This window comes from Acromyrmex echinatior, chromosome 1, assembly GCF_024713525.1.
Source record: "Acromyrmex echinatior isolate Ae372 chromosome 1, ASM2471352v2, whole genome shotgun sequence".
Classification (NCBI taxonomy): Eukaryota; Metazoa; Arthropoda; class Insecta; order Hymenoptera; family Formicidae; genus Acromyrmex; species Acromyrmex echinatior.
Window position 1 is genome coordinate 23,248,876 of NC_141852.1, and position 14,851 is coordinate 23,263,726.

General features: G+C 35.4%; 1 protein-coding gene across 4 annotated transcripts; it reads left to right on the forward strand.

Moving 5' to 3' along the window:
- Positions 1-49: 49 nt before the first annotated feature.
- Positions 50-12,717, forward strand: LOC105152204 (uncharacterized). 4 transcript variants are annotated; one of them, XM_011066336.2, is made up of 9 exons: positions 50-1,043; positions 1,338-1,425; positions 1,635-1,745; positions 1,824-2,469; positions 2,899-2,991; positions 3,251-3,337; positions 4,439-4,597; positions 4,723-5,026; positions 5,100-12,717. In XM_011066336.2, exons 2-9 carry the CDS (start codon positions 1,357-1,359, stop codon positions 5,398-5,400), a joined length of 1,770 nt encoding a protein of 589 aa, XP_011064638.1. In that variant the 5' UTR covers positions 50-1,043; positions 1,338-1,356; the 3' UTR covers positions 5,401-12,717. The 4 variants fall into 4 exon arrangements, with proteins under 4 accessions (XP_011064638.1, XP_011064639.1, XP_087262615.1 ...); XM_011066337.2 differs by lacking the exon at positions 3,251-3,337 and having other exon boundaries at positions 51-1,043; XM_087406489.1 differs by lacking the exon at positions 1,338-1,425 and having other exon boundaries at positions 51-1,043.
- The last annotated feature ends 2,134 nt before the right edge of the window (positions 12,718-14,851 follow it).

Consider the following 14,851-nt stretch of genomic DNA (forward strand, 5'->3'; position numbering starts at 1 on the left):
CACCCAGCGCGCGTTCCGTGTCGCCCATTGTTGTCCTCGTCGCGCGTAATGGCCACCGTGAGCATTCGTTAACGCGTCGTAAGGTACGCCATATCGCATCTCGGCCTATCCTGTACGACGGATAACGCCGCGAGTCTCATCCAGTCGCGAAACATCGCGTACGACGGTTTTTATGCGATCGCCATCGCCGCCGAACGAGGTGCGGACAAAGTGCGAGCGAGCGAGGTGAACGAGCGAGGAAGCGGGACAGAGCGGGCGAAAGGGAGCGACAAAGAGGAAACGACGTACGCAACGAGGAAGGAGCGGCGGCGGCGGCCGCGCGTTTCGTACTCACAGTCGCCGCAACCGCCACCGCGCCGCTCTACGCAGCCGACCATGATTTGCGCGGGCCGACGTTGACAAGCGTGTGATTCCGAAGGTGATTGTTCGCGCGCGCTCAAACCGCGTGGTTGGGCGAGCCAAGCTAAGCCAAGCTAAGCCAAGCCAAGCCAAGCCAAGCCAAGCCAAGCCGTTCCAAGCCGTTCCAAGCCAAGCCAAGCCAAGCCAAGCGGACCCGAGCCGAACCGAACCGAGACGAGCCGGACGAGTGGGTGAACGGAACATAGAACGTTACGAGCGAAACCAACACCAACAAGATCGTCGCAATTTCGGACGACGCAGCTCCAATATAACGAAGCTATCGTTCCGAGGAAGCGTCCGTCGAAATCGAACGCCATTGATTTCTCGCGCGCGGCTCCAACAGCGCGATAAGAGCGTCGCGCGCGCGGCACGCAACACGGTGTGGCAAGAGCGGCGCTCTCCTCTCTCCCCTCCCCCTCCCCTTCCTCGACCGTTCTTTTCCCTCGTAGATGCTGAACGTGAGCCGCATCGTGTTCTTACGGCGACGTGCACGCCCGCGCGTATCCACGACGTCGTCTTCGTGGTGCCTGCCGCACGGCAGCTTGCGCCGCCACCGCCACCGCCGCCGTCATGGCAACTAGAGGATCATCGGTTACCGCTCGGCAGCCGGACTATTAACCCCGCGGTCCGTCGGACTATTACACGTGAGTATGTTTATTATGCGACCACGTTCGCCTGTTGTTTCGTCTTTCTCTTGCCACGCGCGCCAAACGGCCTAAACGAGGCCTGACATCGTGCTTTTTTTTTCCCCCGTTGCGTCCGTCGCGCCTGTATTCGCTGTATTCAAACGTGTCCCTCTTTATCCTTGCCGTGCTTCCGGCTGGGGTGTCGTTGTTCACCCCGTTGCCATCGGGGACCTCCTGCCGGTTGCTTCTCGCATACCTCGCACGTTCTCGCTTAAGCCGACAGTTTATAACGACCGCCTATTGATTGTGCAGGGTCAAAGGCAATACATCAATGGCCCTAGAATCAAATGGCAACAACGTGGTGTGGTTGAACACAACCCGTCCTGATCAAATACAGCAGGTATGCGTCGCGCGTGAGGCAAGCGAGGAAGCGTATACATTTGCGAACACACAATAATCAACTGCTGATCATGTCTCATTTTCAAGTATTCAGTATCTTGTGAATCGTGTTTAAGAGAATAAGATACCTATTCATAGGTATTCATAATTTCTTATATAATTGATGCATCTTCTATCGGAGTATCTGACATACACCTTTCTGATCAACAGAGTCAACCAATCGAGCAGCCATTGAAGTGTTCCATGTTTACTCAAACGGAGCAAACTAATAGTTTTACTCAGACGGAACAAAGCAATTCAAGTTACGGAGACCAGAGACAGGTATATTCATTATCTTATGATAAATGAAAAGAAACTCAAATTTCTCCTCTAATCATATTAAATGATTTGTTTTTACAGCAACAAACAGCAATGTTTGACCCACAGCAAATTCAGCAGCAAGCTGCTGCGCAAGGTCAGCAGACGCAGCAGCAGCAACAGACTCAACAGATGTACGTCACATCGGATAAGAAGGAGGACAAGTCTCAGCAGCAGCAACAGACGACTACTACCGAGTTCCCTTCCTCCTTCTATTACAACGTCAACATGTTGCAGAAGGTTCAGACAAATGCGGTGAGCACAATCAGTGCAATCACCGATGACAAGGGTTGTTACCGTTTCGATGTTCAACCTGTCGGTTATAATACATTGCTAAATCAGATGAGTATTGCCGCTGCGACCGCAAATGCAACGTTCAAGTGTGAGATTTGTGGCCTGGTCTTCGGTCATATGAGCCTGCTGCAGCATCATAAGCGGATTCACACCTCGACGCCCAGCAATTTGCAGCAGCAGCCGCAGCAGATTGTGGTACAAACGCCAACAACAGTGACTGTCGCCACTACACCAGAAAGACCGTATACTTGTGACGTTTGTGGAGCGTGTTTTGCATTACCGGGAGAATTAAAAAGTCACAAAACAAATATGCATCAGAAACCAAAGGTGCAAATTTGTGAAGATTGTGGCAGTGAAGACCCATGCGAACATCATCCAACTAAAGTTAAAAAGAGTATGTCCATATCAATTAATTTCAGCTATAGTCAGTGTCTCATGGTGATATTGATTTCAGTATTAATATAAAAAAGTACAATTATCTTGCAGCATTAAAAATTTCCAAGATTTTCACATTGGAAATTATATAGATTCTTTATAAAATATTATGTACTGTAATCCTTATACGATGTATAAGAAATGATAGCTATTTTTATTCAGGGTTGATAAAATTATGTTTTAAATGTGTTTTTTTTTATATATAATATTGTTTGAAGCACGTATGAAGCAGTAAAACATGCTTTAAAAAAAGATCTTTTGCCAACTCTGTTTTTATCAATAAAATCGCTATTTTTATTTCAAATCAATTATTAAGTTCAGATTGATGTTAGATGGTAAGATTATTCACGGATTTTTAGCTGTAACGAAATATGCATTTTTCTTGTAGCTATCAAACCTGGTCATCATCCTGTGAAACGAAGGGGTGTTACCAGTGTCACCAAATGTCACAAGTGCAACGGCACAGGGATTATTTTTATAGGTAAGCATCATTTGTTAGCTTTCGACCGCTGATTGGATGTCACTTAATACCCTTGATAAGCCGAAGAAAGATGTTGCTGATAAAGCATTTTGAAAGCGTCCAAAGTTTGTTTCAAATTTTATGTTAATATAAACGTTCTCGCAAGGGATTGCGTACTGTATATCAATATCAGCGACATTTTATTCAGATATTTCGTCATCCTTTTTCCCTTCATACTTTTCATTGCTATCATGATCGTACATCGGGTGATATATGGTAGGTAAACACGACGAAAAACTAGATTCCGGAATCAGTTCCCTCGCAAAGTGTGGCGGCTGCAAGGCTACAGGCCGCATCGTCATAGGAAGTAAGTCGGATATAATTATCGTCAACACAGAGTATGAGATCTGTTTTGCGATTAGTATGTCTGAGTAATATCGCGTCTGTCTTGGATGGTGACAGTTCAAATTTATTTTCCGTGATCACTTTGGTATTTGCAGTTTTATTGATATTTGAGTCAACAACGCGCCAACATATAATTTGTATAGAGTATTGAATTTTATTAAAAAGAAATATATTCAAATTATAACTTCTTTGATTATTATATAGTTTCATGGACTCTCTGAAAACTCGATGTTTAAATTCAATTTATCAACTCTTCTAAAACGTATTTATTAAAAATATTCGACAAAATTTTGAGTAATTTAATAAATACATCGAATGTTTATTAATAAATTTAAATTAATATCTTTGAACGTTGGATTTTTGATATTGTTTTTATTTAACGTGATTTTATTTTTGCTTGCATGTGTTCTTGTAGGTGGAATATATTCTGTTATCTTTCTTATTTTGTTCGTTCTATTATTTAATATTCTTGCTATCTCAATTCTTACAAAGTGATTGTGATTATTTTATTTTGCTGTTATTTTCTTTTCCTTGTTAGTAGAACTGTCGACATCTAAATTTAAGAACAATGGCACAGAATAAAAATCTCCCCTAAGGGACAGTTTTATAAATTATAAAATCGCCAAATTTTAATGTTTTCTGTATATAAGATGAACTTATTAAATTTCCGTTCGGCTGTTTATAATTCTTTCGATTTATTTCGCGATATAGCTCATTGAAAATAATCATCATTTTTTTATAGAGTAAATTGCGTAATAATCAAATCTCAAAATTTCATATTGCTTGTGGCGTTCAGATTTTCTTAGTGCACTAACTTTTATAACAACTTGCATGATCAGATTGTTTCATAATCTTTACATTTAATCATTCATTTTGTAATTTCATATTCCATGTCCATTCATATTTCATTTCTTGGATATAAGAACAAAAATTTAAATATTAGTATCATGAACTCATATCGCATAGATTCATAGATTCCTCGCGGAACAACTTCGAGCTTATCACTTTTGTAGAACTGGCCCTTCGAGGACAACTAAAGCTTTGTTTATGCTTTCAATTTCAGGTGGCAAGCAAAACAGTCAAAATCAAGCGGAGAAACCATTTCATTGTAACGTTTGTGATGGTACATTTTCTCGATATTCTTCACTCTGGTCCCATAAAAGACTTCATTCAGGAGACAAACCATTCAAATGTGAAGTCTGCGGCTTAGCCTTTGCTAAGGGTAAGTAAACGATTAAATTGATTAAATAATGAAACATAAGATGTATGATATTTCTGCATACTGGCTAACTAAAGATTATGTAAGTTTATTTTTTAGTACAAATTTTGATTTCTTTCCCTTTATAGCTGCTTATTTAAAGAATCATGGAAGAGTTCATACCGGTGAAAAACCGTTCAAGTGCAACGTTTGCGGCATGCAGTTTTCGCAGAGCCCACACTTGAAGAATCACGAACGAATTCATTCCGGCGAGCGACCCTATCAATGCGAGGTTTGCGAAAAGACGTTTGCCAGACATTCAACGCTCTGGAATCATAGAAGAATTCACACCGGCGAGAAGCCATACAGGTGTAATATCTGCGGTTCCGCCTTCAATCAAGCCACACATCTCAAGAACCACGCAAAAGTCCATACCGGTGAAAAACCGCATAGGTAACTTCAACCAAAGATCCGATTGTCGAAATGTATATTTGTTCCGCGCACATGACTTTTTTGTGTTTTTTAGGTGCGATATATGCGAGATTGGCTTTTCCGATCGTTTTGCGCTGAAGCGTCACCGTGCGATTCACGAGAAATACGGCCAGACGGCACGAAATCAGAATGCAAATAACCCAGCAAACGCACAACAGGCCAACGCGAGTAATCAGCAGCAGCAGTCGCAACAGCAGCAACAGCCACAGCAGGCACAGCAAGGCCAGGTTGTGGTCGTAAATGCGACTACTCCTGTCACTGTCAGCCAAGGGCAAGGCCAAGTTATACTCGACGAGGTCTACAAGTGTCAGGTGGCCTTCCCAGAGCCTAAATGATTCAGCTAGAGAATACCTTTCAGGAGTTGGTAAAGAGGTTAACTTTTTTAACCTTTTTTTTTATATTAATCTCGAGAACGGCAAAATCCATGGATATATAAAAAGTAATGGATTTTACGCTGAAAGAATCAAGTGAATTCTGCACGAGTGACTGTGAACAGCGCAGCTCTTTTTTTTTGTGTGTATGTGCAGCCACTCGGATTTTGTGGAAGAATATTTGGTGACTATCGATAGATTGAATTTAGATATGGATAAAGATTTCAAGGGAAAAAAAAACGAAAAAAAAATATGGACGGAGAGATTCTGCGTGAAGTTTGTGCGAGTGATGAATTTCGTGTGGAATGTATCCTCGGAAATTTAATTCATAATATACAATTGGACGATTTTCAACCGCCAACATCAACGAAGTCTTTTTGTGAAGTAATAGAGAAATATGTCTACCTTTATATTTTGCCATTCGGAAAGGTGGAAAAAACAATTAAACCGTATCGCGGCATACATTTCGTATATTAGTTTTCTAAAATAAAACGAAAAATGTAATTGTAATCGTATCATTCTTTCATACATGTATAATAATCGTTAATTTGTCCACGAGAACAAAATTGCTATACGTCTTGCCAGTATTTCATGATTTCATGAATGGCATTGTGCAATAGTTCCGACAAATTTTGCGATTAGCCCGACAAAGTGTACTTTCGAATGATTGTAACAACGGAGGATTGCGACGGCGTGTGTTTCGGTAATGAAAAGCGCAAGTATAAGGTATCGAATATTTTACTCTTTTTTTTTTTAGCAAATTTAAATTGTATGATGAAAAATGCCCAAACCTCGGCCCTTCCGATTCTTCTCAACATCATTATGAAGCTGAATTGTGTGTTTCTCAATGTTTAAAATATCAATAAGATTTGAAGTATCTGTTTAATTTCGACTGCATAAATTATTTATCTCACAAATGATATACGCGCAAGTGAGCATGTAATTAACGAGAATTCTGTACAATGCCCCGGGAAATTTTGTACTTGCGGATAGTGTGGAACGGAACGACATCGCGATTTGTGCGAGCTCTCTTCCGTCCAGTCATTCGAGATCAGAAAGCATCGCATCACTGACGATGACGACAACGATCATGATGAAAAACTATGGAGTAGTGCGGCATACCTATGTAACTCGTTGGGGCTGCAATAATAATAGTGAATATTGACGGGCAAACTAAACCGTTTTATAATTTTAAGAAGCCGCGAACGATATGAATATATTATAACTGATAAATAGTTGCTAGTTTGTAACAAGTAGCAAAGCTAGATTATATACATATATAAATATATATATATATATATATATACATTAATTTTTATATCCCCACTTGTTAAAGCGATCCCGCACTGTCGCTACTTTTAAGTATCAATGATCACCAAACTAATAGATTATATTGATAGCTTCACACATTCATGATTGATGACTTTTGTGTGCTATACCACTTTTAATCTCACTTTCAAAGTTATTATTTGGATACTTTCCCGAGAATGCTTTTACAGTTGTTACGCAGTTTCAAGCGCAAATGTTTCCTTTTATTTTTTTTTGTTTTTTTTTGTTTTTTTTTTGCAAACTCATTGACAAAGAAACTCATGAAAGTGCCTTCGATTTCAATTAGCTTTAAATATGTTTATTTCAAGAAAAAAATAAGGGACACATTTTTTTATAAGGAAAAAAGTGCAACATTCTTTTGAAGAAAATCGATTTTTTACTTTTAAAGCGAATATCGAATATTGAAACTAGGGATGCATTGGATCATAAAATTACCGGATATTCGAAAAGAATGTAACATCGGATATCAGGAAGACAATTTTTCGAGTCGAATATCTTTCGATATTTTCCGAATATCCGACTGAATTCCGAGACATAAAAAACACTCAGTGAAACAAGAAAAAAAGGGAGCAAAAAGGATTATATTATAGAAATAATAACTGTAGAGAAAAAAAAATTGTAATTTTACAATACATAATATAGCATTATGAATATGCATACTCATTTATACATATAAAAAATTAACAACTTAATAATATAAAATTTCAACCGGGATATATTCCTAGATACTCATAATATTGGTTGGATAGTAAAAAAGTGCCGGATAATACCAGATACCGGATATTTTTTGGATATCCGGTGCATCCCTTGTTGAAACTACGATAGAAAAAAAATATTTCGAATGGAAGTTGAATGCTTAAAAGCTGAGAAATACTTTATAAAAAATTAATATATAAAAGATAATTTATAAAAAAAATACATATCGCTTATTTTTGTTTAGAAAGCAACATATTCAAAACTTAATTCAAAATGTTTCGGAAAGAGATACTTTCATGGGTTCCTTTGTGAGTTATTTTCGAACAATACTCTCTCTCTTTTGGGGATAATTTTAAAAGATTTTATAATTGCAAAGAGAATACAAAGAGTGTCCAAAATAATTCTTTTTACATGAAATTGATTTATTATATATTCACAGAAGTTTCAAGACAGTCTACGTGATTATCAATAAATTGCCATTCGACTCATACGGAATCTGGAATTGGGGATATTTCTTTGTTTTACTAATTAACTTGTAAAATAAAGGTACGCAATTACATATTTTTTCTTTTATATGATAGTAATACCTGTTACAGTATTTTTGATTAGACTAGAAACTTTATGCTGGATTTCGTATTCTCGTTTTCGATTTTTCGGGATTAGAAATAGAGCTGTCTAAGCCGTGACTCACGTGCAATTAATTTTATAGTTCATTTATCACCACTTCGTGTCTCAACTACGCCATGCTTGTAACTTTTGCGAATTGTACGACAAAATAGTCTTAGCTACGTAATGATTTAGATAAGCTCCAGTAAATACGGTCAAAGACGGAGAAACTAGTGGTGATATGTATGTTCGAAACGCCAAATTGTCGGGAGTCACAGATTAGATATACCTAAGTTAAAATATGAATCATAGTCAGCACCTAATGCAGCATCGTAAGTTTATCGCGAAACGGCAATATTTTGTTCTCTCTTTCTGTATTGCGAAAAAAAAAAGAAAAAGATTTTCCGTTTCAAGCCGATGCATGAACCTATTTTCTACATTGATTATGAGGATGTAAAACAAAATAAAGATAATCTTCGATTTTAACATTTAGTATATTTTGCACAGGAGCGATGTTTCTTTTTTCTTTTTTTTTTTTTAATATTTGTTCAGAGAGAACCCATCCCGATAAATAATTTTATCGAAGCGAGAACGCAATACTTCAGTATTCTATATATTTGCTAGAATAGCCGCAGATAATTCGTTTCATTGCAGACAGTATTGTTATAGTTGTCACGCTTCTTTCTGAAGTGATACACATCGAATAAACAAACAACGAAGATGGAATCAGAATAACTTTCAACGTGTGAAAATAATTCTGAGTGATTTGAATTGAACATTGATGGAACATGATGTACATATATTTGGCATCTCGTACATATCTTCCAAAATTTTAATAACAAAAGTTTTGAAGAATTCGTTGTTTCGTTCATTCGTTGCGCATACATTCTTTCCCGCGAATGATTTATGACTTAAAAACTAACACAGAAGGGTGACAATAAAACGATTCTCGTATATTTCACAATCATGTCCTTGTCTTGTAAGATTAGGAGAAAATGCGTAGTATTGGCAAATACAAACAAGCTTTATCATTAAATCAGGCGAGGTTAATTGTTTTTCAATCTCTGTAGTTCTGTCATTCGATGCGATCAGTGAAAGAAATTATTTTAATCCGTTGTTTTCTCGATACAACAGTCGAAAGTTAATCGAACAAAATTATTTTACGACAATTGACATTGTGGATGCTTAATATTTTTTGTTTTATTTTGTCTATCATCTTTCATTGTTTTCTCTCAAATGAATTTTGCAGATTCTGTTTCAAGTCCGAGATATATTCGACAATATTTATATAAAACGTACATTAATATGTAATTATGTGAGTATGAATTAAGTTTACTTTGCCATAGTTTTATTGCGTTTTAATTATGATTGAACATTTGTGCCTAGAAGAACAATTGTATCTACATTCACCTGCAGAGATGGATTAAGATTGTGAAGGCTACGATTAAAAATATTTCAAAATCGAATAAGGAGGGTTCTAATCGTCGCAGAATAACATGATGTAAAAGAAAGTATACAGAATAAGAATCAAGGCACGACAATGTGAACAATGCTCTCGACATGATGCGATCTTTAATTATTAATATTCACGTGTTTTTTTTTTCTTTTATTTTTTTCTTTTATGGAAAAGTCTCTATTTTGATTACATCGCTAATATCGAAACTGTGATCAGATGGTCAAATTTACGATAGTACATGGCTTAAATAAGCGTCCTCATCAAAACTTAGGACAAATACTCTTAAAACTGTTCACGAGCGAATACTTTGTATTGATTGCGTGAACGAAATTCTTTATCAACGACTTTTATACACTTATATCTGCGTCGAAAAAAAACTTCTAATACAGGAATCGAGAAAAATTGTGGAAATCACAAAATGACCAGAGTGAAGTGTATGAATGTAATTAGATACAAATTGTTAGACGCGACTTAGTAATGCTAAGTAATTCTAACTTGTCAAGAATTGCTGCTGCAGATACGGCGCTGCGTCTCAGAATTCGTTATTATTTTGTTATTATTTCGTTATTACGTTAACCGCGTTAATCTATTTTTCTATTTTATTTCAATCTTTCATTCGCACGTTTAGATTGCGATTACGGGGCGAGGCGGAATAATCTTTCATGCGTGGAGAAAAACGATTTTAAAGCGATGTGTCTTCCCGCAGCAATTCCAATGCTTCGAGATAATATTTTGTAGATAAAAAACTCAGAGCTTCCGTTTGAATCAAAATCGTCTGGAAGCGTCTTCCTTAATCTCAGTATACTGAGTTTGCAGAGATTTCGCAATTTCGTTTGTACATATGTCCACGAAACGAAAACCGAGAAGTATCGGAGATATTTTTTCATCGCCATTTTTCATCGCTATTCTCGTGCATCTATTGAGTATAATTCTAAGAACCGTCGAGCGTATCAAATGAACGAGCAGTTCGAACAACTATAATTTTGCATTGTTAAGGGTCGAGGTTTCGGAGCGGTGATTACGAAAGTTTATTGTTTTTTTCTGACAATGTCATTTGACTTGCATTTCCCGGAAAAATATCACGTACGAATCCCCGAAATCCCTTCAAACATAACATTCGACCCTTCCAGCGTGGAACTCTTTAAAGGCCTGAGAGAAAATGTCAATCGTTTTGCTTACTGTAATTTTGTATTTATGCAAAGTAGTAAACCGCGTCCGAATTTGTATATTTCCATTTGCCGAAACATACTATTTTTTTAATTGTAGCATCTTACTGTCCTATATATCCGATTCGATGTAACTAAACATCATTTTTGGCGCATTCATCATGTACGAATGAAGGAGGTCACACCACGTGCGGATTGATTTGTCACGCCTCCCTGATTTAATTTACCATATATCTAGATAGATATACCTTATCTATAACGATAGTTATAGTAGTGATTTTTTTATAATAAAACACGTTCCTAATAAATTATCTGTTCTTCATATGTCGTACGAATAAGCGTAACGATTGTAAGAGCGATATTCTGATACCAAGTACCGTGGATATCGTTATCCGCTGAGTAACGAAAATGTAAATTAGGATTAAACGGCCTCTCGTAACGTAATGAAGACTAAAGAGCCTTCGGAGGAGAAGTTTGCAATTTTCTAAGCTAATCGACACGTTTATCATGCATATACGACGACACGTGTGGGCTTAACTTCATTCATTCTCCCCCAAGGAACATTTTAATAATTGTAAAAAGGAAGAAAGGAGAAGGACTGTCGCGATATCTACACGTTCTTACAAAGTAAAGTGGAAAAAGGACATGTGTTGTTAGAATGCCATCGCTACGACTACCTTGTGTCGGTACTTTCTACCGTTAGTTTTACGGGAATACTGGATACCAACGTCTTCTTTTTAACCTCCCCCCACCTTTTATTCGAACTTTTAATCCGACTACTTTGTATCGCGTAAGACAATAATGTACGCGAAGAGATATGTATCTATAATGCGTTATTTTAATGTAAGTTAAGAGTCATCCTCTCACATTATCACGCTCTATCTTTGTTTCTGTTTCTTTCTTCGACCCACTCATAATTTCTCAATTCTCAGACGAAAGGAATCGTTTCTTTGCCATTAGTGGTTTCACTTATCTCACTTGCGAGTGAATCGGAACTCAGTAGACTCTCTTTTGTTCAGAATATGGTTGAAATAAACAAAAGATAATGCAATGTTTATGTGAATGTTTAGTAGCGAAAGACTAACCATATGGAAAAAATGACTTCAATCAAATTGGATGAAATTATGATATTTTGTAGATGAGATGCTATTCAAAAATTTTGTATAAGTACAACCACATACAAAAATGGACAGATTTTATAGCATCATTTGAAAGTTATTATTTTTTATTAAAAAATTTGTTTGTTTTTTTTTATTACTAAATTATTCATTTTATTGGCAACTGTATTTAATACTTTTATATAAAATATCACAGTTTCAGTCAATTTGAGCTTTTCCACTTTTTCCAAATGATTAGTGCGAGATCCTTTTCACGTATCTAGAAAATATTTAGAAAGTAGAATAAATTTAGAGAAATTAATTTTATTAGAATATTTTTGAAGAAACTGGATGATTAGAATGTTTTTTAAGTAACTCTTATGTATTTTTTCGAAGTTGTAGAACCTCTTATTTGTCTAAATAATTAATAAATGTTTTACATCTGAAAATAGGCCGAGTAAAAATTCTGGATAACAGAGAGTCCGCTGCGAGTTTTGATATGAAATGAAATGGCTATTCCCGACAACTTGTTAATGTACATGCTATTTTACATACAAGAGGAAAGAAGGGAGGAAAAAGAAGTCGTAAAGAAGACGTCACTTTTAGATTAGTCTGCTGTCAATATACCTAGGACGATAATTTTGAATGTAACGTGTATCATACTTGACTATCGCTTAGGTAACGTGCAAGCCGTACGAATAAAGGAAACTAGCGCACGATTATATCAGACTTTAGGTGATAATAATAAAATAATGTCCGAATACGGACATTTTCATTTTTCAAGGCTCTGGGTGACCTTTATTTTCGTCGTGTGGATGCGTGCGTGCGTGCGTGCGTGCGAGTGCGTGCCAAGAAAGAGACATACGTGTTATTTTATACATTGATTATATGGAGAGATAAAACTTTGTAGAATTCCGAAAGGCCACAATAACCATTTATAAACTTATCATTTCGTTACCAAACCCGATTTTTATAAAAGTTCCACGCATCTTCTATGAAATTACGAATTACGAATATCAGTTTTTTTTACGTGATCGATTTTCTCGTAATTGGATTGGATGTCTCTAAAGTTACATAGAATATTTTCAATTCTTTGATTGATGTCTTTCTAGTGTGGAAAATGTGAAGAAAGTCATTGCTTTTGAATAATATTTTTTTTTTTGTTTTTAACACCAATTTCGACAATATAATCTTCATTATAATCGAAAGTAGTGGAATACTTTTTTCGTAATTTTTTTCGAAATATTTATATTACTTAATTTCTTTTCTAAATTTTTATATCACTGTATCATTCGATTTATTTTGTATATTCTCCATCCATTTTTTACAATGATTTTTCTCAGAAATCCGACATATTAATTAAGTTTTTAATAAAGTGCCAATAACAGTTCAAATGTAAAAATAAGATTTATCATTAAAAAGCAAGTATAATCGATGCTTGTTAGTGGCTTCTCGTATCTTGCCAATTTTTAACTGATTCAAATTCACATGTAAGGACGATTTCGACCATTAACTATTAATTTAGTTGATTGATGATTAATTCAAATCGAAACTTGCTTACAGCAAGAATTTTTAACTATAATTTTTCGTTTCTGATTTTTTTTTGCTACTTGTCAAATAATAAAAAATTAATACTTTTATTTAATAAAATATTATAGACATTTACCTGATAAAAATCGCCAATAGTTTATATAATTAGAAATTATAATAATTTATATAATTAGAAATTATAATAATTTATATAATTAGAATTGCTGTAAATAATTCTACTGACTTTTCTGTAAATAATTCTGATGAAGTTTAATGGAAGCTTAATGGAGGAAACTACATAATTTATATAGTTAGAAATTACATAGCTAGAAGTCAAAATTATATACATACATAATATACATAGAAATTTTGCTATAAGCGATTTTGCCTGCAATTAAATTAATTACCGATTAAATTAATCGAAATTTGATAGAAATTACTCACATGTCCATATTTCTATCAATGTAGAGCTGCATTCAGAAATTTCATCTGACTACACGTAGTGTATTATTTTATATTTTATATGTTGTTTAACTATTTGTTAAACAAGAATGAAATGATTCCTATGCTCCCGGGTAAAATTTCTAAATGCAGCCTATGTTAGAAGTCTGTTTTTTTTTTCATACCCTAGGCCTGAATATCTTGCACGATCATTGTTCTTCTTTTCACATTTGAGAGAAAAAGACAATGCAAGGAGTTCAATCTTTGGATATATGAGATAAGAATAGATCTTAATTCTTATCTTATCCAAGCAACACAAGTTATTATGATATCAAAGTGATGATTAAAATGATTCCAAAATGATCATTAAGTCACTTTTCCATCATTTCCGATTCATTTTAATGTCATTTTGACGTGTTATCGTGACTTAAATTGTTTGGGCTGTATACTTTTATCTTTCTTTAGTTCTAAGAATTTAAAAAAGATAAAAAATGAATTTAAAAGATAAAGAGTAAATATGCATATTAGAAATTAGAATTAAATAGTAGTGTTTTATACGATTCCTATAAATAATTAAAAATGCATTGGGATTGAAAAGGATTCATTTCAATGTTCGCAGATGACAATCTGCTTACTTGTGACAATCTGAATCTATTTCAATCCATTCTCGTTTACTAGGTTTCTATCAATATCTATTAATTTTAGTTTCAATTTATTATTGTCTTAGCTTTTTCTAATTCTTAGAATCAGAAAAAATAGAAAATAAATCAAACGGAGATTGAAGTATAATATATATTAGTAAAAGTAGACATTTATTTTTATCAACGTAGTTGATAACTTTAAGTCTCAATTTTATTTATTCTTTATCTTTTCTAATTCTTAGGTCCAGTTGCACCAAGGTTACTTTGATTTTAAACGAGGCTTAAAACTCTCTATCTCTTCCTCTCTTTCGGCTTTAAAGAGAGAAATTGAGAGTTTTGAGCCTCGCTTAAAGTTAAAGTACGTTGATGCAATCGGGCCTTAGAACTGAAAAAAAATTAAGTGAGTTAAACCGAGATTGAAATTAATTTAAATTGATAGAAATGGACATTAAT

Coding starts and splice junctions, on each gene's coding strand:
- LOC105152204 (XM_011066336.2), top strand. CDS start 1,357: ATGGCCCTAGAATCAAATGGCAACAACGTGGTGTGGTTGAACACAACC. Junction 3,338..4,438: donor AGGCCGCATCGTCATAGGAA/GTAAGTCGGATA, acceptor TTTCAATTTCAG/GTGGCAAGCAAAACAGTCAA. Junction 5,027..5,099: donor ACCGGTGAAAAACCGCATAG/GTAACTTCAACC, acceptor TGTGTTTTTTAG/GTGCGATATATGCGAGATTG.